At 44.1% G+C, this 23,292-nt stretch overlaps 2 protein-coding genes across 7 annotated transcripts in view; one reads left to right on the forward strand and one right to left on the reverse strand.

The window, feature by feature from the left end:
- The window catches only part of FAM219A (family with sequence similarity 219 member A), a 95,161-nt gene extending 93,332 nt beyond the window's left edge, over nucleotides 1-1,829 (reverse strand). For 2 of the 5 annotated variants that reach the window (XM_074569770.1, XM_074569769.1), the window contains exon 1: nucleotides 1,518-1,748. In XM_074569770.1, the coding sequence (XP_074425871.1) occupies nucleotides 1,518-1,544 (27 nt within the window). In that variant the 5' untranslated portion in view covers nucleotides 1,545-1,748. Of the gene's footprint in view, nucleotides 1-1,484 lie in introns of all 5 variants that reach the window. The other 3 variants (XM_074569767.1, XM_074569768.1, XM_074569766.1) reach the window with 3 other exon arrangements.
- Nucleotides 1,830-2,012: 183 nt separating this feature from the next.
- Nucleotides 2,013-23,292, forward strand: part of DNAI1 (dynein axonemal intermediate chain 1) — a 161,139-nt gene continuing 139,859 nt past the window's right edge. The window contains exons 1-8 of one of the 2 annotated variants that reach the window (XM_074570571.1): nucleotides 10,243-10,560; nucleotides 11,156-11,292; nucleotides 14,966-15,034; nucleotides 16,874-16,972; nucleotides 17,854-17,934; nucleotides 20,768-20,894; nucleotides 22,271-22,350; nucleotides 23,116-23,274. In XM_074570571.1, coding sequence (XP_074426672.1) covers nucleotides 20,804-20,894; nucleotides 22,271-22,350; nucleotides 23,116-23,274 — 330 coding nt within the window. In that variant the 5' untranslated portion in view covers nucleotides 10,243-10,560; nucleotides 11,156-11,292; nucleotides 14,966-15,034; ... (1 more) ...; nucleotides 17,854-17,934; nucleotides 20,768-20,803. Of the gene's footprint in view, nucleotides 2,090-10,242; nucleotides 10,561-11,155; nucleotides 11,293-14,965; nucleotides 15,035-16,873; nucleotides 16,973-17,853; nucleotides 17,935-20,767; nucleotides 20,895-22,270; nucleotides 22,351-23,115; nucleotides 23,275-23,292 lie in introns of those variants that run through there. The other variant, XM_074570570.1, reaches the window with a different exon arrangement.

Below are 23,292 nucleotides of genomic sequence, written 5' to 3' on the forward strand. Positions count from 1 at the left end.
CCCCATCTCACACAATCAGGTGCTGAGATGGAATTTGCTTACTCCAGGTGCCAAAGGGAATCAACATCTTGAGTGAGTCAGATCATTATCCAGCTTTGCCTTTAATGCCAAGGTGAATTGTATTTCAACAGGTCCCAGGTTACACATAACATGCCTTCGAGCTGAGAGTGAGGCAGACAGAAGTAAGGGGAGAGGAACACACAAAGGAACCTTTCCCAGATGGGAAACAGAAATGGACAAACACATTCAAGTGTTCTGCAGCCCACACACATACACAAACAAGGCTGTCGCATCAATGCAAAGCAACTACATGCTCATAAGAAGTCCTGGACTACTTGGTGATGATCTAGTGTCTCCCATGGCTGCCAGCCAGCCAGCCTTCCTTCCTAAGTGTCATTTCAGGAGCTACCAAAAGCCAGGGCCCACTCTACCTGCCCATTTATGCAGCCGCAAAGTCCCACGAGCCAGTATACTTCCTCCTCTGCAAAGATTCCCCAGGGTCCCATGTAGTAGTGTAACCATTATGTCAACCTCTTCAGAGCTCATTAATTGAGTATAATTGTGTCTATGAAGTGAAAAAAACATCCTGATATGAAAAACACATGCCCTGGCATGAAGAAGGGGAAATCAAACCCTCACAAATTGCCTTTTTTGTTTTTATGTAAAGGATTTTATGTCTGCAAAACTAACTTGACAGCAATGTTTCTTGGCAAAACACCTGCACTTTTCACACGATGAGCATCCAACAGCAGCTGTGCGATGGCTATAAAACCAGCCACGGAGAAGATGATGCTGCATCTCCACACCACAGGCATTTCACACCCATCCCGTCCCTGGGGAGCACCGCTCCCCGCAGCTCCCACATTGGGCTGCGCACACACGCCGCCTAATTCTTCCTCTAGATCTCACGTATTTTGTAAAAGTCAACTAAAAGCCCCCATCAGCCCTCAGGCGTCCAGCTGCTCTGGCTGCTGGTCCTTCCCCGGTTCCACCGCCGCCCGCCGCCCCCTCCCCGGGGCACTCCCCGTGGCCGGTGCCGGTACCCACCGGCCCAGGAGGCGGGAAATACCCGCCCTACGCGCCAGCCCGGCCGGGATGCTCCGGGCCGAAGGTTTCCACCGAGGCCGGAGCGGAGCCGCCGCCGCCCGTCCCCGCCCTCCCGGCGGGCGGCTTCTGCCGCGGCTACGGACGGCGCCCGGGGAAATGCCGGAGGAGGGGGGGAAGGACGGAAGGGCCGGGCGGGCAGCCGTGACCACGGGCGCCCCGAGATGACACAGCAGCCGCCGCCAGGCACGGCCCCGGGCCCGACGGGTATGGCGGCGGCGCTGAGGGGAACGGCCGTTACATAACGGTGGCAGCGCACGGGCCCCACCTCAGCACCGCCACCGCCGCCCCCTCAGCCCCGACATCCGTCCCCGCTCCGCCCCCGGATCCCCGGTGAGGCGGCGGCTCCCGGGGACAGCGCGGCCCCGCCCGCCCCTCACCAGCGGCTGCATCTCTGCGCGCACGGCGGGCACCTGGAACCGGTCTATCTCCTCCATCATGGTGGCGGCGGGGCTGGGGCTGGGGCCGGGGCCGGGGCGCAGCGGAGAGGGAAGGAAGGAAGGAGGGAGGGAGGGCGGACGCAGGGAGGCTCCTCAGGCGCCGAAGGACGCTGCCGCCCGCCGCGACTGCTGCCTCATCGCCGCCACCGCTCGCCGCCGAGGTGACTCAGCCGCGCCGCTTCCGGGTCCGGCAGCCGCCGCCCCGCCCCTTAATTGCATATTCATGAACGGGCGGGACCCCTGTCATTTATCTCGGTGCCCGGATGCTCGGCTCCCCGCGGCCCCCGCCCCGCCGCCGTTGGGACGTACCATTCCCTCCCCCGGGGGGAGCGGGGGCACCTGGCGGCGGGTGGGGGAAGGGGGGGAGTGTTGGAATAGACAGGGCCGACGGCGTTCTGCGTCCGGATTGGCTGCGCGCCGCTTCCGGCGTGTTGCTATGGTTGCCGCTGTCAACTTCCGGCCGGGCGGTCGGGAGGAGCGGCCGGTGGCAGGGAGTCTCAGCGGCAGCTGCCATGCCGCCCAAGGCGGGCGACAGGCACCGGCAGGTAAGGGCCTGTCCCGAGCGGGGCGTCGTAGCAGGGCAGCGCCGCGCTCCTGTGTGACAGCGCCGTGGTGACGTCAACACCGGCGCCGTGACGTCAGACCTTCCCCCGGCTGGCGTCACTGCAGTGCCTCGTGCAGCGGGAGGTGGCAGTTCACACGAGGGAACGTCGCTGTGTGGCCCCGTTCTGTCTTTGCTGCCCTCAGCTCTTGCTCTGAGCGGGTGCCATGGTGTCATCGGTGGGACACCAGACCCGCAATGACATTGCCGTTCCCAGTGCCGCCATATGTGACATCACCATGTGTAGCCCAGCTCTTTTCTCTCCAGGGTGCCCTGCAGAGCTGTAACCCCTACGTAGGGCTGGGTGAGGTACCGGGGCTCAGCACAGCTCCTCTTGGCACTGCTTACTGCGTGGTTACATCATGTTGCATTGCTCTGTCCCTACACTAAAGCACGTCATCACCCTGCCTGTGATGCCCTGCGTGTTCTGTGGCACCTCGGTGCATTGCCAGCCTGCTCTGGCACACCAGCGTGTCCCAAAGCTGCAGCAGCCCCACACTGTTTCACTCTACTGCTGCAACCATGCGAGACTATAGCGGTTCTCAGATGTCATTATGTGATGCCCTTTCATCACTGTTGCAGCATATGACACTTCCCTTCCAGGGCAGGTTTTAATGCACTTGAGGTGTCCGCAGTCTGTCAGAGAATCTTTCAGGGACAATGAGGGGGCAGGTTGAAATCCCTGGTTTTAATAGTTTTAAAAAATTCCTTCAATTATACCTAGCTGTAACTTTTATCACTATCCTTTTGTTTAACTATTTGGTCTTCTCTCAGTTCAGACGATGAAGTGGGATCATCTGCAAACTTTGGTAGCCTTAACCCTACTCTGGGAGTAGCAGTGTCAGTGAATATGTGTCTGTGAGACTTCACTGTCTGCCTTCGGGCTCTGCGAGGGCATGTGTGCATGCATCCCCTCTCACGATGAAGGGCTCAGTCAGATTCATTTCTGGACCTCAACTGTTACCAACTATCAAAGTGTTTGATTTCAAAGCAGAGATGACCTGGCTGATAAAACCCTTTTCATAACAGGTTTAGGTTAATCCAAATGTATTTGATCTTTGGGGTGGGGGAAGAGGGTTAGCATAGGTGGCCCAGAAGCGACCAGAACCAAGCAGCCTGTTTCTTTAGTCCAGAGCACATGCTGGAAAGCCATAACTGGTCAAGGAAAGCAGAAGGAAAAAAAGAGGGACCAACGTGATGGTTCAGAGCTGTGAGGTGGTAGCTGAGATCCCGGGACAATCCCCAGTGGTCTGTGTGGGGTTCCTGAAAGAGCAGGAGCTCTTTCAACAAGGGAACAGCAACCCTTGCAGATCATCTGATTCCCTTCTAGTTACCCAAGGGTGATTCCTCTGGACTGTATTTTATCCACACTAGGTCTGTATGGACTGTGAACTATGTGGCTTCTGAAGCCTGAGCTAATAAACCCAGTTAAGTGTAAGCTGACTCTGCAGAGCCCTATCAGATCTCCCTGCTCCTGCAACCGAGGGTTGGAGCCCAAAATCCAGAAGTACTGAAATGATTCCTCATGGGTCTGAGGTCTCTGGGAGCCATCTGCGGATTTCTGCACATGTGGTAGGAGGGCTTCTGGGCTTTAGAGCAGGCAAGAGTAAGAGACGCCCACTGTGACATTCCTAATCCTTCTACTAAGAAGTGCTAGTAATTATCAAGTTATAAAGGGCTTTACAAAGTTTGCAAAGGGCGCAAATTCAGAACCAAAAATCACATCCAGTCCTAGGTAATGAAGATGTTTATGCAAAAATTGTAAAACCCATTAGTAATAATAATGATACAAACTAAACCTGGTATTAAATGCTTCCTCTGAATTTATGTTCCTTTTATTTTTAGAATTTCCACATAAATATTTTCAATCATTTTCAGTAGCCATTATCTCAAATATTCTGAAACAGAGAGTCTTTGATTCACATGTTCTTTGACAAACTTAATTAATGTGCTGTAAAAGCATTAATTTTACTTTAAAGCTCTTGAAACGTCAGAAACTCTTTAAACTCTTTGGATTTTTGGCTTTTCACATAACTTTCATTACAATAATTTAAAAGGCAGTAATTTTAACTTGTCCTGTGTTGCCTTTCCTATATTTACCTTGAGCTTGTTAAATCTAATTGCTGTTTCATGTCTCTTTATCTGCTAGAATATTCTAGCGGAAGATTTATGTGGCTATGGAGTCTGGAGGCTTTGCCTCATTGTCCCTGACTCAAAATATAGCCCATATCTCAGTGGCTTTAGGTGTCCAGGGACTGGATGGCTTTGCACTATTCACCGCCTGATCAGGGCCTGATGAATGGTATTTTCTGAGCCCTGATGGCCATTATAATATTAACTGGTGAGTCAAGGTCTAGATCCCAGTTCTTGACAAGAAAATCTTTGAAAATAAGTGAGTAAGCTCTTGCACTTCTCCCTCATATACATTCCTCCTCTCTGCCAGTGCTAATGAGGCTGGAAACAAGCCTGTTACTTGCCAGTGAGGCTGGTTTTTCTGACGAGCATCATTTCCATGGGTTTCCATCCTTGTCCTTTTCATTGCACATTCTCCTCTAGCACTATGCTCTTTTCACCTGTCCCTGTGCCTTTCATTCCTCTGTTTCCTATGTATTGCTTTGTTCTGCTCTGCCTCCTAAGTTTTTCATTTCTGACTGCTTTTCCTTTGAAAATGTTCTTCCTGAGATTGTTCTCAAAGCTGAGATAGTTACATGAACACAATCAGGTCCTTCCCTTTTACCATGTGTCACTTCCAGCCCCTCCTCTGCTTTCATGACTGTGTGTTCTTCAAGTGCTTTGTGATCAATTCTTCTTTTTTTCTTCGTCTTTTCCCTTACAAGTGGTGGTTGCCTGCCCTTCTTCTCTGCCTGTCTTGTACTGCCTTCTCCTCTGACACCAATTTGTTGCTTTATTTCACTCTTTTTTTCTTTGTCTGGGCAACTTCAGCCTCCACTTCAATCTCCAGCCGCATAATGTCTTTTTCTTCTTCTTGGAAAGAAATCTCCCATAGTCCTTTGTGAAAATATGTCAAAAGCCAGTTGGCCATCGGGTATAAAGGTGTGGGCTTCTGGATGAATCATTTGACTTGGTCTGAACCTTAATTAGAAGCATGTTTAAGCTCTTGTATGTTTATGTACATTAATAAGAAATGTTTTCAGTGTTCAAAGGCTATTAAAACAATTGGGTGTGCCTGGATCTTTGTGTTCCTGATGCAGCTTTGTAATTAATAATAGTTATGTATGCTCTGTGCTTCAGTAACATCCTTCCTTTCAGGTCTGAAATGTGTTATGCACAATTGAGGTCCATAGCATTTTAGGAAGATGTAGAATTGTAGAAAGGCATAAGCGAACTTCCCTGCATCAGAATGAAGGGAATGGAAGAATTAGATTCACAGGTCCCCTGAAAATGAGGTCTTGAGTATGACAAACAGGACACTCAGAAGTGTAGTATTATTTATTTATTGAAAAACACTGACGAGTGTGACATGCGCACAGACATGCAGAAAGTTCTTGATACGGCGGGGAACAGCACCCTGCTAGCCTGGTGTCAGTCCCATGCATGGTCCTGGGTGGTGAAAGAACGTGGTCAACAATTTTGAGATTGCTGTTTTAAACATGGTTATCAGGTATGCTGTTGGAGGGTGTTGGTGCCAGGTGCCCATGTCTTTGCTTTGTGGCTCAAGGAGAAACCTTGTATGAGCAGCAGAGAGCTCCCTGTGCTGCTGCGTACCTCTGGCTGAACCCACCCCAAGGGGAAGCAAGATTTGGTTATGGTTTCTTAACTGACATTGCATACACTTCTTTGCATTTGCAGTGTGCAAAACCAGACTGGCAGGTCTCATCACTTAGGGTCAATCCCACTGTCAGCAACTTATGCATTTTTAAGAAAGCAAGGCATCTCTCATTACATGTGACTTGTGGTCTTGCACCCACTGACATGTAAGCAGCTTCTTTGCTGTTTAGCAATTAGTCAAAGAGAAACAAAGAGGCCACTTTCCCCAAACACAGTAAACAATGAGACACATTTTACTTTTTTGCCAGCAAAGGCTTTTAAGGTGCTTACTGCCTCTTAAACATGCATTAAACCATCCATAGAATATAAAATAGACACTCAGTTTAGTGTCTCTCAGAAAACAGATAAGAAAAGTTATTGGCAAATAGCTCTTAAATTGGCATCCCTAGTGTGCGTAAATGGATGTCTGCTATAGGACAAGCTAGAAGTCACTTGCCTTCCTTTGGTTTTGTTTCCATTCTGTGCATCCCTGCTCCTTGTGCTGGTTTACTATGGAGACTGGTAATACTCAAAACAAGAAGAAAAAACTAGCAGGAAATTATTAAATGGTTTCACAGAAATGTCAAGCTTAGCTCTTATAATGACTCTGCCCATTCCCCTTAGAATCCTACAAGCAGCTAGCAGCTATGTTCTTTTTTTTTTTTTTTCAGATTATGTGTTAACCTCTGTGCTGTGCCCCAGAGGAAGCAGGAATGATAATGTCTCTGCTCAGGAAGTTGAAGTAAACTTAGCAGAAGTGTTCTGTGATTGCTCAGCCTTGTAGTCTGATTGTCTTATCATGACAACTTGCATGGGGAGCAGAAAGGCTGCAGGAATGTCTCTTTAATGAAGTAAAAAAATATAGCCTGGGTTTGTCATTGCCCTGATGAGTGTTTCATTAATATCTAATTGATTTTCAGCCCTTGGAAAATTTGCTTAATATGAACTGACACTTCAGCTTTGCAGAGTAATCAACATGCACCATCCGTGCCTCTAAGTTTTCTGGTATTTTAGGCTGGATCTGCAAATACAAATCTGCGCAGCCCATGTTATGCTTTAAGCATAGGGAGAAATTTCACATTACTCAAGGAGTTATTGAATAGTGGTGTGGCTGGCTCCTCGCTTTCTTGTGACCAGTTGCAAGAGCTAGTTTAGTCTGACAGTACAAGAGAAGGATGTAACTATCCAGCAAAGGCAGAAGTGAGGAACCTCATCCTGGATGGCAGACAGCACACCTGGTAGCATCATTACATCTCCTACTTGATTACTCGGGCCAGGCCTTGGATTTGAATGTAAGGGATGTACACATTTTTTCCTCAAGGATTTCTGCAGTCACAAAGCCAGGATTTAGCCCGGTTCTTAAATGAACACTCACTATTGAGAGTAAATCTCTACTTCCTAGGACACCAAAATGATTTATTTGCCATCAGCATTGCCACTGACAAGTCAGAGGTTTTCTGCAGCAGAGGCTGAAATCATTGAAAAATAGAGCCATAGAAAATAGCTGTAAAAAAGGAACCAGGCATGATTGTTTCAGGGCTTGGAAAAAGCTTCGGAGCTTTTGCTATTCAGTCAATAAGGCAGGTACTGATAGTCTGGTCCATTTTGTATAAATTCAGTTGATGAGTCTGAGATCAGCAATTACTGTCTGTCACATTACCAACAAAAAGAGAGAGTAATAATCACCTAGGTAGAGTAAGCAAGAAGGACAAAACTTGGATGGGTGTTTGAGTATGGTTCTTTATTTTCCTCATTTCAGGCCAAGCTGGAAACATGTTACTAGAGTGTTGAGGGGACAGCTTCCACTAGACATTGCATCTCTTTGATGCTTGCCCTCCCATTACATGTTTCTGGGATGCAGAAATAAGATAGCTCTTCCTAAATGCCAGCCTACTAGTGCCTTTTTCATTTACAGCAATATCCTTTGGAAAGAAGCCAGTTGTTTCTTCTTATTTTAATTTTCCCATTTTATAACTAAATAAAAAATTAAAAATTAGAGGAATTTCATTTGGAAACAACCCAAATACCCCATCTAAAAATACAGTTAGAAATGCTTGTTGGATAGGTCAGCAACAGGAAAACTTCCTGCTGAGGAACTTGATTTTACAGCTATTTGCGTGATGGCTTGTCTGAGTTAGAGGGAGCTGTGGCAAGGGAAAGGAAAATTAAATGGCATTTAAAGCATCACTTTTCAGCTGTTTCCTCTCTTCATATGTATCATCCTGTTGGATTACTCTTATCTTGGCTGTAGTCAATTTGTCTTATACCATAGTTGATGTCTGGCTCATGGAGGAATTTCTAGGTGTTGCTATCATAAACACATCCTGGAGGAACTGTCCAGGAAAGAAGTCATTTGAGTTTTCTATATGCTTAATTTAAGTATTATGACTGTTACTGGCTTACTGGCTTCTAATATCTTTTCAGTATGGAAGCTATGATAATCTGTTCATTTATTTAATGTAAGACAATCATCAGAGTAAAACATGTTTAGCATGCATAAATTCTCACTCTGCTATTTTTCGCTGTAGCAGTGGAGCACCTCCCAGGGTGGTCAGTTACGATGGTGACCTGGAGGTCAGAAACTCCTTTTAACTCTATAACGCCTCCTACCTGTTCCTTAGTTCCTTAGCAACACACTCTCTTTTTTCCTAATATAAATTCCTTTTTATTATTCACACTTCTCTTCTGGGTTTTATTATTATTATTATTATTATTATTATTATTATTATTATTACTACTACTACTACTACTACTATTGGCAGGGATAGTAGCACCATTTATTAGGAAGATTTAGGAAGACTGTTGATTCTTTCTGTAGTAAGACCACCTTCAGTTGCACACAATCACAGAATGGTTGGGGTTTGGGAGGGACCTTCAGAGATCATCTAGTCCAACTCCCCTGCCAAAGCAGGTTCACCTAGAGCAGGTTGGACAGGAATGGGTCCACGCAGGTTTTGATTATCTCCAGAGAAGCAAACTCCAGAACCTCTCTGGGCAGCCTGTTCAAGTGTTCCATCCCCCTCAAAATAAAGTTTTTCCTTATGTTGAGATGGAACTTCCTGTGTTCCACCTTATGTCTGTTGCCCATTGTCGTGTCTCCGGGCACCACTGAAAAAAGCCTGGCCCCATCCTCTTGACACCCGCTCTTTAGATACTTATAAGCTTTGATGAGATCCCCTCTCAGTCTTCTCTTCTCCAGGCTAAACAGAACCAGGTGTCTCAGCCTTTCCTAATAAGAGAGGTGCTCCATTCCCTTGATCATCTTTGTAGTGCTCCATTGGACTCTCTCCAGTAGTTCCTTGTCTTTCTTGAACTGAGGAGCCGAGAACTGGACACAGTACACCAGATGTGGCTTCACCAAGGCAGAGTAGAGGGGGAGGATGACCTCCCTCGACCTGCTGGCCACGGTCTTTTTAATGCACCCCAGGAGACCATTGGTCTTCTTGGCCACAAGGGCACATTGCTGGCTCATGGTCAACTTGCCCACCAGTACTCCCAGGTCCCTCTCTGCAGAGCTGCTCTCCAGCAGGTCAACCCCTAACCTGATGCATGGGGTTATTCCTCCCCAGGTGCAGGACCCTGCACTTGCCCTTGTTGAATTTCATCAGGTTCCGCTCCACCCAACTCTCCAGCCTGTCCAAGTCTCTCTGTATGGCAGCACAGCCTTTTCTGGTGTCTCAGCCATTCCTCCCAGTTTTGTGTCATCAGCAAACTTGCTGAGGGTACACTCTGTCCCCTCATCCAGGTCATTGATGAGTACCTTGAACGAGACTGGACCCAGTGCTGACCCCTGGGGAACACCGCTAGCTACAGGCCGCCAACTGGACTCTGCGCCACTGATCACAACCCTCTGAGCTCTCCCATTCAGCCAGTTCTCAATCCACCTCACTATCCAGTTTATATAGAATTTGCTAAAATGTAACTGTTTGGATTGAAATGTTCTTAGCTGGAGTCTGATTTAGGCTATACATTAAAAAAAAAAGTCTCTAGGTGCACACCACCACAAATTACTGAAAAGAAAATTGGTTCTGTTTTACCTCAAACCAGGACATTAAATACTAGTAGCAACTTATTGTCTGAACTCTGTCTATCCTTGTAAGCCTGGGAGGGCTTAAGTGAGGCAGGGAACCTACAAAAACCAAAGTGTGTCATTATGGAATTAAGCTGTGTATCATAGTGCCTGTGCCCAATGGGAGGAATTGAAGGTTGCCCCAGCAACCTTAATTCTCGCATTTTCTAACTTCTGAATGCTTCTCTTTGAGGTGCTAATAATAGTCTGTTAACTTATTTTTTTTTTGTAGCTAATTATGTAACAGCAAAAATGTGCTTGAATTTTAGACATGTGTATGGAGGCCAGTCGTTGTTGTGAGCATCTTGCTAGTGAATATACAATCATTATTTGATTCACAGTTATAGTTTATTTTTTATTTGTATTGCGGATGCACTTGTGACCTCTTCGCTGTTGTACAGACACTGTGTGATAAGAAAGAAAGAAATAGCTGTCAGAGCAAAAGGATTACATCTTAAATAATAGGTTCTGGATAACACATTGATACAGTAGAAGAAGAATGAGGAAGCAATGGCCATCGTTCTGACACGTGGTGGCAGGACACCAACTACCTGGGTGCTATTCAGGACTCTTTACAGGTAATGTGGCAGAGAGGAATTTTAGGGAAAGGTGTGAAGAAGGACAATGTACTGGCTTTGGAAAGATTTACAGGGAGCAGGAACTTGCAAAAGAAATAGCAAGAGGACAAAGCACAGATACACCAATAAAAAGGAATGTCAGGACTGCCTTTTTAAGCAAGTGGCGCAGCAGTAGACTTTGTGGTATTATCTGAATTAGGAGGCAAAGTAGAAGATTTTGTATTCTTGACTGACCTGTGTTTGCTCCCTACCTTGCTTCTTGTAATAGTTTTAAACAGATCTACTAGTTTTAATGAGTGTTTCCCAGTGCTAATATTACCAAAATAGTAGGGTCTTATCTCATCTCTTCATGTTTGTGTCACCTTCCAGCTGGATTCCAACAGTTTTAGGTACTTTGGGATGAACCTTCCTCAGCGTAGGCTGCGGTAGTGTATACCTGCAGGAATGATGTTTGCATGAGAAAGGCTGCCTTCTGCTTTTTATAGTGACTTCTGTGGGGTATTGAATCAAATAGAATTGTAGTCTTTACCTTCACTGGCCAGAGTCCAGGATATCTAACAAATAAGACACTCAACTTTTGTTGTTGTTGAAGTAGGTCTCTGTGCTGTGAAGGATGGTTTGTCTAGGCAGGAGATGAGAGTTTGGCTGAAGGACCCTGGAATGAGCTAAGGACCAACACCTTCCTAGAGCCTACTACCACCTGCCAGACAAACCTGCGTTCATCTGCTCCAGGTATGGCTGTCCTGTCTTTGGGGAGCACATGTGGAAGAAAGCCCAGGACCAACACTGGTCAGTGCATGCTCCCATCTTCCCTCTTCAGGTTTAGCGTGCTTTTGGAGTGGGCTGACTGTGTCCATACTATGTAGCACTTGGCCAAGGACCTGTGTGATAGCCAAGTAGCCCTAAGGCATAATTGTTCAGGTTGGAGGGGGTGATTGGAATTTTTTTCGCTCAATATGCCAGAGATAAGAAGTCCAGTTTTATAACTGTCCTGCCAGTCATGTTCTTGCTCACTGCTGTGGGGAGCTGCTTTGCTTAGTTCCCAGGGAGCTCCGAAGCAAGCTGCCACAGTCAGGGAGTGGGATGCGGCAGCAAAGTAGGAATGAGGCAAACAGAGAAGGGCGGTAAATCCCACCAGCTGATGCAATGAGACCCCTTCTGTGAATACCCTCTCCCAGTCTGGATATGGTGGTCTCAGCTACCCTTTGATAAAGGGTAAAAACATGCATGAGATCGAAATTAAGACTTTCAGAGCCCGGTTCTTTTTTTAAATAGTTTGTAAACTTTGTTACACTCAAAATCTTGTTTATGGGCAAAGAGGAGGCACACCTTATATATATAAAACTATTAATTTAATGTTAGCGTGACTGAAATATTAGTCTAAACATTATCATCAGTCCAGATGTAATTATTACAGAAAGTAAGGAGTACTTTCCTGCAAAAAAATAATCATTAATAATAATAATAGTAATTAAATAAATTAAATAAAATTTAAATAAATTAAAAATTAAATAATTAAAGTTGTTTCATGCAAGCTTATCATTTATACTCCTTTTCTGGTATTGTGCTTACCCTTCTTCTGGTTCCCAATGTTGAAGGTTTCATTTTGCTGTTATTGGTGGTGCGGGTGGGGATGTCACGGCAAGTTGTCCGCATCTGGGGTCCTTCACTGGGGAGGATAAGTTGTCTATGTTGATGGTTTCTTCTTCACTCTAGGACCCCTGTGGAGTTTCTTTTATACTTTAGTTGACACACTTTCACATGTTTCTCTTTCTTCATTGGTCTGGTGTTCCATGTTACACCTGGTATTACTTTATATGACGCTTTTTAAGCGTGCTAGATATTATTATTTTATTTTGTTACCCCTAAACACAGCTTTGTCCAGTTTCCCTGTCTGCAGATCTGCAGCTCTCTAACTGGCCAGTGGTGAGATGCTTACAGCTGCGGGGTTTCTGATGTCAAGCCTGTGCCCCATCTGTCATCATCCCCTGCCTGTACTCCTCTCCACCACACCCCAGGTCCCCTTAGGGTCTCTCTATCATATCAGGCATGTACTATATCATTAAGTTACAGTTGTAAAGCCATGATGGTACCATACAAAGACAAAAGAAATAGAGCAAATTAGCCATAGGCCCCTGATTGACTAGAAAAATTGCCCACACACTACCCTACAAACCTTTAATAGTTTGTGGAGCAGGGCAGGGTTTGTGCTGCTTCCTTCCAGTGCGTTCTGACTCTAGCTTTTCTTCAGTGTCACTTTTGAATTTTGATACAGTTGCAGATAGTTATTCACAGGTGGCTCTTCAGATTATGTTAATTGAAATATGTGCAACTGCCAAAACCAATTACCCTCAGATTGCCTTGTCAATGCTTTAGCTGCTGCATAAATGCTTTTATAGACTCATTTACAAAGGGTAATAGCGAGTAGGCTTTGTTTCATGTTTAAAATTAAGAGTTTGATTTTGATTTTGATCTGAATAAAATTCTGCTCTGAAAATCTGTTTTAAGTTTTGTTGCTTAAATCACATCTAATTCACATGTAGCGTGCTCCTTGTAGGATAGGATGCTTTGCTGCCCATTGGCAGGCAATTACGTGGGGGAGACAGGCCAGGTGTGTAATCCAGCAGTCTCAGTAGTGGTTGTGGCACTGGGGCTCTTAGGCTCTCTGCTCTGCTCTGCTACCTGCCTACTGTGGGATTATAAAGGAAATGTCATAACTCTGAGTCATAACAATTTCTATTTCAAAGTGAGGCGTATTTTCTAAGCATAGAAATGTATTTGTCTGCTCATTTTTTGTTGCTTGTAATACGTATCTTGTGGAATAGAAATAGTCCTTGACGCGTTGTTACTAATAGCAATTTTACATGGCTTAGCTTGTACAAAGAGAAACAACACTGAAAGTCACAGCCTCACATCTTTGCTACAGTTTGTCCTCTGAAAATATTTATTTTCTGAATTTTAATTGTCAAGTCTTAACAAGTAATGGGGCTTTAGAAACAAAGCATGGGGCTACTGGGTCAAAGTCATTATAGCTGTTTGATTGTTTAATACATAGGAAGCAGATGGTAGAAGTGAATATTTGATTTTCATAATGAAGGGGAATCATGAGAGGAGTCTAGGAATCTCCTGTGGACTCGTGCTTCTTAAGGTGTTCGTAAAGCTATGGAAAAGGGGATGAACAGCGGATAATGTGATAAAGCTGGTCTTTCCAGTAGAAGAAGTGGGAAAACCAGATGAAAACAGCAAGTGTAAGACTTAAAAAGCCAGCAGCTGTTCTCTGCGTTAGCATGTAGTTGTACAATGGGATTCCTTGCTGTGGAAGTTGTATATGCTAAAAATGTGTGTGGATTCCAAAATGACTGAATAAATTTTTTTGAAAAGTGTTCACTGATATAAAATAAAAAGAATATAATTTCTGGTTCAAGTCCCTGGGGCAAGCTGAGAGGGCATCCTAGAGAAAGCTCCATAGATATCTGCTTTTAAATACTGTTGGAGAGAGGTAATTGGCTAGGTGAACCTTTGATCTGAGCTGAAAGGCACACTCTAATGTTCTTCTAAAGAAAGTCAATAAACCCATGGGAGCTTGCTGCCCCGCCTCTTCATTTTCCTTCCACCTTCTCTAATATCCCCTTCTTTCCTGTCACAAAGTCAAATGCTTTCTCCAAGTAACTCCACTTCTTTTCTCATCCATCCCATCCAATGTTATCTGGGACCCATCCTGAAACCGTTCTTGCCAAGATTTCTAATGTTGTCTCCTTTGTTTAATTTGTCAGCTGTATGTCTCTCTGCCTTCTGGGTTCTTGGCCGCATCTGTCCCTCAGCATCTTCTCAAAAGGATCCTCTTAATTTCTTCTCGTACTGTCTGTAGAGTTTTCATATCTCTGGTGCCCTTCTGTGTCCCTTAGAAATAGGGGGGAAGGCTCCCCGTAAACAACTATTTCACTGTTTTCCTTAAAGCCTGTCATAAAAAACTTTCTGTGCTGTGATGTGCTTGGGGAGGTTGGCAGTAGTTAACTTCCCAGCTGCTCATCAGTGTTTTCCATGGTTTTTCATCACTTGTGGCTTTGTGGGTTTGGATCTGGGGCAAGTGCAGCCTTTCTGTGTGTTTGAGTAAGGCACTAGAACCCCATGTGCGTGACATTTAGATGCCTCACAGCCAGTAACAAGGGTACAGCCTAGCGTTTCTTCATGCTGACAAACTGCTGTTTTGTTATGAAAGTGACTGCCTTTCATTCAAATGAGTCATAGATATTCAAATGATTTATAGACTGGTATATTCAGCTTTTGAAACATACCACTGGAGCAAAAGTTAATAGTTAATAAGTACATTAAATTTTATTCTGTTTTAGTTAAATTAGGAAACAACGTGCTTTGAAGGTTTACGTTCCGTATGTTCTCTCTTCAGGGCCAAAGTGGTCCTTCAGGAGGAAAGGCAGTGCAACCAAGGCCTGCTAAAGCTTTATCTAAAAAACGGGTAAGATCTACAAATCCACGAGTCTTAAAATATGTTTTTTCCTTCTTTTTCTATGAGATGCAAACTACATTCAGTCTGAACAATGGTTTGTTTTATGGAATTGGTAACATTCCAATTGATTTAGCAGTAAGGGGTTGCTCTAGATTTCCACTGAGAAGGGAATTACACTAGCAAGTTAGAATAAAAATGGCAGCTAAAACAAATGCACAATTTAGGTAAAATGCAATATGAAAAGATTAAAATAAAATGTTTGGGATGTAAATTCCAAAATATAAGCTGACAGAGACTGTGAGAAAATTGCCTGCTCAGTTTAGAAAATTCAAAAAATAGCCCATATTCACTTAATTAACATAGAAATACAAACGTTAGAGAAAATAGCATTAACTTCTTGACTGTGAGCCTCAAGATAATGTTTTTACTGTCAGGCAAGTAAATGCTTAGAATACCCTATTTAACCTACCTTCTTCTTATTTAGCCCCATTGGAAAGGATGGAAGTAGAGTGTACATGCCTTTAAGCAGGCATGGTGATAAACAGCTTTTCACTTTCTCAGGACAAATCACAGTCTTGATAAACATTCCTCTTTTGACCCTTTGAAGATGAGAAGTTATTTACTTTTAAATGAAAAACATAAATAAAAATGTTTAAGCCACAACACTTTTTATCTGATTCGCTAGGGAAAACAGCCACTGAACTAACTGGCATTGAATTATGTATGATAAATGTCGTACAAGCAGGTGTTCATGTGGGGAGCATTAAATCACAAACAATTGTTCTGCTGTCACAGTCTCTTTTGTATCAGAGCGCCTGACCTTCCTTACAGCTTGCCTCACTTCAGCTCCCTTGGGGAAAAAAAAGGCTGCAGTCTGTGACTTTCCCTGAGTGCCTGGCATATGCAGAATTCTCTGTTACTTTCAAACGCTGCATGTTTTTACACAGCATTATGCTTTTTAACTTTGTGGCACGCTGCAGATAGCAAAGCTTTGCTGGGTCCAGTCTCTGTGTCTGCAAACAGCCTTCACTTATATCCTGGACTCAGCAGCAGCTCTGTATGGCTGTAAAGTTTAGCAGACCTGAGACAACTGTATTTAAAAGAATGACTGATTTATTTTAAATCAACCCATTACACATTTCAATCTGAGGGATAAATTTTATCTGGAGCAGTTAAAGACTTTAATCAACAACTTTGTGTTCTGGCAGTTTATCTGTAATGACAATTAATTGAAATCCATCCCTGCAGTGATTCATTTTCCTGTTAATAATATCATATCATGATATCAATGTAAGCCCAGGCCAAGGAGAGCATCTCTCTGTGTTGGGAGAATGCATACCTGCTGGCCTTTGCAAGAGAACGGTTAACAGTTCTCCAGAAGCTGCATCCCTGCAGCTGTGTATCTTGAACTAATATCTAAGTGTGGATTGTAGAATAGCACTTCAGAAGTAATTGCAGGTCCTTGACTTGTGCCCTTGAGTAATCCTAAAGTATGGTTCATTTGGGCGTTATATGGTAAAAAAACCCAGAATTGCCAGCTTTTAAACTGAAATTGAAGTGGGGTTACTTGGGTTTTGTGGTTGGAGTTACTCCAGTTTTATTATAGGCCAGGAATTATCTTCAGATAGCTGCTCCTCCAACCCACTGAACTCTTGCTGGCAAGTGTAGCCATTCAACAATCCTCAGATTTGGGCCTGCCATTTGGAGTTATCTGCTCTGCTCAAAGCTCAGATGGGTGGGGAATGCTGTTTTTTCCTCCTTGCTCCATGCCTGGAGAAGTGCTGCTCTGGGAGAGAGAAGAACAGTCACAGTCTTGGTGCACTAATGCGCTTGTCGTTCCTGTGCTAGGATGAAGATGTCTCCACTGAAGCAGGAGAGGGGGCAGATGAATGTGTGGCTGCAAAGGCTCTAGTCAAACCCCCAGATCAACTGGAGCTGACTGAAGCTGTGAGTAAAACCATGCCTGCAGTTGTAATAACATGTACAAAACTCCATAAGCCAAAGTCTACCTCTTACCTGTTTGTTTTGGAGGAAATTCTGCAAGAGTAAAACTCCAGTACTTGCTGAAGTAGAGTGTCTGCAGCATAAATTGAAATGGCTTTCAGCAAAAAAACAGGGAGAATGTGCTTTGAAACAGTGTTCTGGGATTAAGACAATGTAACTGCATGGAGTTGATCCAAGAGGGGAATGGGGCTGGGGCTTCCCTCAGATAAGGAGGACCCCAAAGCCAACCCTGAGTCTTATGGCCATTTATTCCCAGCGTGGTTCAGTAGGATTGCAGTCAGTCACCCTTCCAACTGCAGTTGTTGCTGTCTTCTCACTGCCTTATAAAACTCTAGTATTTCTCCCTGTCCTCCAAGAAAGCCTCAAAAGGAAGCTATACGTACTTCCCCCCACTCAGGTAGTGAAAACAGTTAACACCAGTACTGTGTTATGTTCACAGTCATTGATCCTGCAAGCACTGCTGCTGAACTTACTATTTACTCTATTTTTGGACAGTGTACTCTTCAAGACTCAGGTTGTCTTTCTTGCCCTATAGAATGCAGCTAGCATTTTTCAATAGCTTAGATAAGAATTAATATCACAACTAAAGAATTCAAGAAAGCCCATTGAAATACTTTGGTAGGAAATGGGATGACTGTTCTGGATTTCATTCTGAGCTAGTTTGGCTGCAAGCACTGTTTTTGTGGAGGCATCAACTGCACATGAGGTATCTGCAGTGAACTAAACATCATAGAACTGAGTGTAAACCTAGTGATTTTTGCATGCTGTGCTTTGTATTAAAGGTGGAGTTTTATTTATGATATTATTTTGTTTACATTCCAAAGGAATTAAAAGAGGAATTTACACGCATCCTGACAGCTAATAATCCCCATGCTCCCCAGAATATCGTCAGATACAGCTTTAAAGTAAGTGTGGCATGACCTGTAAAACCAGGATGAGATTTTTTGCAATTAAATGGTTTTGTGTTTTCCTTTTAACCAGGTAATTAACCAGGTAAATTTCCATTTATTGTGGCTTCATCTTGTTACATATTTACTGCCAAAGGTTCCTAAAGGGTTTTTGCAGAGGGTAAAAGTCTAAAAGCATTGACGTATTTATTCAGAACTAGGATATAACAATTACTCAACGAGATCTGGCAGTGAACATAATTAGTGCGGCAAATCTCAGGCAGTAACTTTTTTTCCATTTTGTGGTGATTAGAGGAGAAAAGGCAATGCTTTACTCAGTCTGTAAGACAGTTATGCCTTGGTATCCTCACATCAAGATTCAGTTGTTTGAATTACAGGAGAGCTCAGAAACGTGCTTTGTCAAATCACTGACAAGCTCTATTCACGATGAGTAGGAGTGAGCAGGGGAGGGTGCATCAAAGACTGCCAGGAAACATCCAAGAGTCACACCTTCATATTTGTGTGTGCAGAGCATATGCTGCATTACTGTGGAGCAGCCTGCTCCTGCTAGCATGTACAGCCAGCAACACAGGCTGCTGCAGGGGGAGACTGGAATGATGGCTTTGCTTCCCACTCTTCCCTTGAAAGGTTTATGCACCCTGAAAGAAAGGACACAGGAACAACTCCTCCAGCTCTGGCATTGGATTATCCTCAACCTTAGGCAGAGAATAGAAAACCAGGTGAAATATTCCCTAGCCTGTCTCTTCTCTTGCTACTGTAACTAGTTTGACCAACCATTGCATGAGATCACCAGAGAAAGGAAATCAGTCCTGTGTGAGCAAATAAGGTCAGTTTCTCTTCTATTTGGAGTTGATGTTTTCCATATTTATGGGATAGAAACAGGTGATGAATGACCTATATAGACTCATAGAATGTTTTGGATTGGAAGGAGCCTTAAAGATCACCTCATTCCGGCACCCCTGCCATGGGCAGGGACACCTCCCAATAACTAGGTTACTCAAAGCCCCATCCAGCCTGGTCTTGAACGCCTCCGGGGACGGACATCCAGAACTTCTCTGGACAACCTGTGGCAGTGTCTCACCATCCTCACAGTAAAGAATTTCTTCTTACTATCTAATCTAAATCTCCTGTCTTTCAGTTTTAAAACCATTGCCCCTCATCCCATGACTAGACTCCCTGATAAAGAGTTGCTCCCCATCTTTCCTGTAGGCCACCTGTAGGTACTGGAAGGCTGATAGAAGGTCACCCCGGAGTCTTCTCCAGGCTGAACAACCCCAGTTCTCTCAGCCTGTCTTCATAGGAGAGGTGCTCCATCTCTCTGATCATCTTCGTGGCCCTCCTCTGGACCCACTTGAGCAGGTCCATGTCCTTCTTGTGTATGTTGGACACCGCAGAGCTAGATGCAGTACTCCAGGTGGGGTCTCATGAGAGCAGAGCAGAGGGTCAGAATCATGTCCCTTGGCCTGCTGGCCACACTTCTTTTAGTGCAGCCCAGGATGCAGTTGACTCTCTGTACTGTGAGCACATGAAGCCAGCTCATGTTGAGCTTCTCATCAACCAATACCCCCAAGTCCTTCTCCTCAGGGCAACTCTCAATCCATTCGTTGCCCAGCCTGTATCCATGTTTGGGATTGCCCCAACCCACGTGCAGTACCCTTCACTTGGCCTAGTTGAACCTCATGAGGTTTGACATCCCTTCCCTCTAGTGTGTCGACCGCTCCACACAGCTTGGTGTCATCGGCAAACTTGCTGAGGGTGCTCTCGATCCCACTGTCCCTGTCTCTGACAAAGATGTGAAACAATGCCAGCCCCAATACTGACCCCTGAGGAACACCGCTTGTCACTGGTCTCCACTTGGACATCGAGCCATTGATGGCAACTCTTTGAGTGTGACCATGCAGCCAGTTCCTTGTCCACTGAGTGGTCCAGGAGCTCCTGGACAAACTCAAATAGAAAAAGGAAGCCTACAGAGTGTGGAAGCAAGGATATGTAGCCTTGGAGGAATACTGACTGGCTTGTAGTTCCCCAGGTCTTCCTTTTTAACTTTTTAAAAAATGGGGGTTATTTTTCCCCTTTGCCAGTTGGTGGAACTTCACAGGACTGTCATGACCTCTCAAATATGACTGATATTGGCTCAGCAACTTCGTTCAGCAGTTCCCTCAGAAGCCTGGGAATGTATCTAATCAGGTCCCATGGATTTGTTCCTCAGGTCCCTCAGATGATCTCGAATCTGATCTTTTGCAGTGGGTGATTCTTTGCTGTTGAAGCGTCTGTGGTCTGTAGTGGCTTCTGATTGCTTTTAGGTGCAGCTCAAAATCTCAATACACAGTTTGAGCCTAGGTGCTTGCCTGCACAGTACAGTGGTCTGCAAGCAAGTGCCTATCAAGCTAGCATCAAACAGTTGAATTGGTAGAGTGCTTATAACCTGAGCGTGGTGCTAAGAGCCTGTACTGTCTCCAGATCAGAGCTGCTCTCTAGATATGGTGCTGTTCTTGTGTAGGTACAACAACTCATTCGGCGATCTCAACACAACGGTATCTGAGGGAGCGCTGTGTAGTGGAGGTCCACTAGAACTATATTTAAACTCACTTGCTGTAGTAATGGTGGAGAACTGGAGGTTTCATGTTCTTGCTTTTTTTTTTGTTGCATTTTTAATTTACGGCTCTCAGTGTCCTGAGATATAAATACCTGCTGGAAGAAATACAGTGTAAATATGCCAATAATAATTTATCAGTATGGGTCTTCTGAGCTTTCGCAATTTAAGCCACACAGTATTTCTGGTTTAAAATATTTTTTTCCACACTGATTTTGTTGTTTTCTTCCTGTGTAGAAACGAGCATACAAGCCAGTAAGCTATGTGGATCAAATGGCAATTCACTTCTCTTTGAATGGAAATATGATACCCAAAGATTCAGATGAAGGCAGACGGCAGAGTATCAGATTAAGCATTGCAGCAGGTAGGTTTATTATCTGAAACAAAAATGATTTTCAGGTAGGTACTGGTACACCACTTATTCAACATGAGGGAATGATCATGCTTCATCACCATGGAATTGAAAAGCTCCTATTTTGGCTTGTGTCCTTCTCAGGAAACAAAAACAGAAAAAACAATCAGCCAGATGTTTGCCACAGTGCAGAAAACAGTGCATGCTTTTTGAGCCATGTGAACACTAACATTGAAATTTTCAGAGCTATTTAGTGTCATTTAAACATCTTCCACTACCATTAATTGGACATACATGTCTAAACTCTTTAGCCTGCTTTGAAAGTTTCAGCCATGATTTAAAGTATTAAAGCAGAAATGTTTGGAGGCTGGGTGATCATTCAGGAAACTATCATATACTGGACCAATTCTTACACTCCTACCAGGACATCGACTTCTGGACAATGTGAGATACAAGGTATTGACCTAGTTGGACCTTTGATCTGAGCTACTATCGCCATTCTTAGGTTTTCATTCAAAAAGACACCTTAATCAGCGGCTGAAAAGATCTATTGTTAGTAAAGAGTTCTAGGTTTGAATTTTCAGCAGGGAAAGGTGTACTGCCTAGTGATTTTTCTCATATTTCTGCAGTTTGTGAAAGGAGAAGTTGTGTCACAAAGAGTGTCTTTCAAGGTGGTAACTGTCAGGCATGACGGTAACATTGGATAAACTCCTGAGATTAGTTGTTACTTGCAACTTCTGAGGGTCAATGTCTCTTTTATTTTACACTTAACAAAATACGCGTGTTGATTTGCATTAGGACAAAGTGCTGAATAGGGTCTTCAATGCCATGAAAGCATGGATTGTTGTTGTTGGCTGTGCTTTTCGTAGATTCCAAACCAGCTAGGTTGAAGCAGCCTGATGCTAGCATGACTACACACTCAAGGCTGCGTTTGGAATGTAGACATCCATCATTCTTTAACAAGACTAATGTATTCCTTTTTATCCATATAAAGAAGAACAAACCATGTTGTAACTCCTGTGTACCTTGAAAGCATTTTTCATGGTTGTACATAATTTCAGACATTTTTAGAGGGCAGAAAGGTCCAGAGCTGAAGGGATACCCAGAAACAAAGATACTCAGTTCAGAAGTGGATTTCAGAAGTTTGATTTGAGTCAAAATCAGATTTTTTATTTCATTCCAGCCATAATTACTGCAGTTTCATTCTAGTAATAACATTGTCTCCTTCTTAGGTTCACCTGGGGATTGATTGTTGTGTTGTCTAATGAGATATCAGTAGAAAAGGATACATCTGTATATTAATGCTTCAGAAGATAGAAGGATCTGCAGAATATGGGATAGCATGTCCTATTATCCTAGGCTTATTCTCTTATCCTTTCTATCATCAGAAAAGGCTCCTGTTGAGATTTCTGCAGTAACATCTGAAGAGGCAGAGATTAAAGATGAAGAAAGCACAGGAGATACTCAGGTAATTCTCCATAGTTGGCTGAGAGCTGTCCATTTTCTTTTTAATATGAGATTTGAAATTCCTTTATTACATAATGGGCTTGCCAAGAAGCTTCTGTGATTGATTGTTTTATGCCTGAGGTGTCTCTGCTGTAGTTGAGATCCTACAGATTTTACTGAACAGCTGGGGTCCTCCTGACATTTCTCCTGCTTGGAGAAGCTGTGTAGGGGGCTGACAGGTCCCTACACACCAGGTCTATCTTTATCCAGATATTATATCAAGATACAGTGTAATTTGCTGGGATCTGGAATATTCCTAGACAGCCTGTCCATTCCTGAAAGAGAAATTGGTGAAAAACAGTATCTGGAGAGGTGAAAGCAGCAGGCATAACTACATGAAATAAGCAGTGCCTGGATTTAAAGGCCTAGAAACGAAATGTCTAGCAAGGAAGTGAAAACACAGGGTAGTGGGACTCTAACACAGTCTTCTGGTCCCCAAGTCCGTTTTATCAAAGGCAGTCATGCTATATTATCTCATTCATTTCAGGCTTTGTTTTAAAGTAACTTCAGTTCCTGTTTTTACATATTCCCATTTAGATACCATTTCAGAACCTCCTTGCTTTAATTGCTGGAAGTCTCCTAATTTCTATCTTAAATGTTGAATGTTCAATTACACTCTCCTTCACTAGGCAGCAGAAATCCAGCAGTCTAAGAAGAAGTGCTTCTGAAGAAGGAAAGAGATGTCTAGTTTTTTCAGGATTGGAGTCACTGCTCTCTTTTCTTGCAGGCTGCAGAAGAGGAAGAGGCAGAAGGGTCAGGAACAGCAGAAGCAGCTGAGGCAGCAGAGGTAGAAGAGCCTCCTCCCCCAAGAGTGAAGGAGCAGAAGCTTGCAAACCAGTTCAACTTCATTGAGAGAGCTTCAAGGACTCTCAACAACCCTATGCGGGTATGTTGCTATTTCCTT

Source organism: Larus michahellis, chromosome Z, assembly GCF_964199755.1.
Source record: "Larus michahellis chromosome Z, bLarMic1.1, whole genome shotgun sequence".
NCBI lineage: Eukaryota > Metazoa > Chordata > Aves > Charadriiformes > Laridae > Larus > Larus michahellis.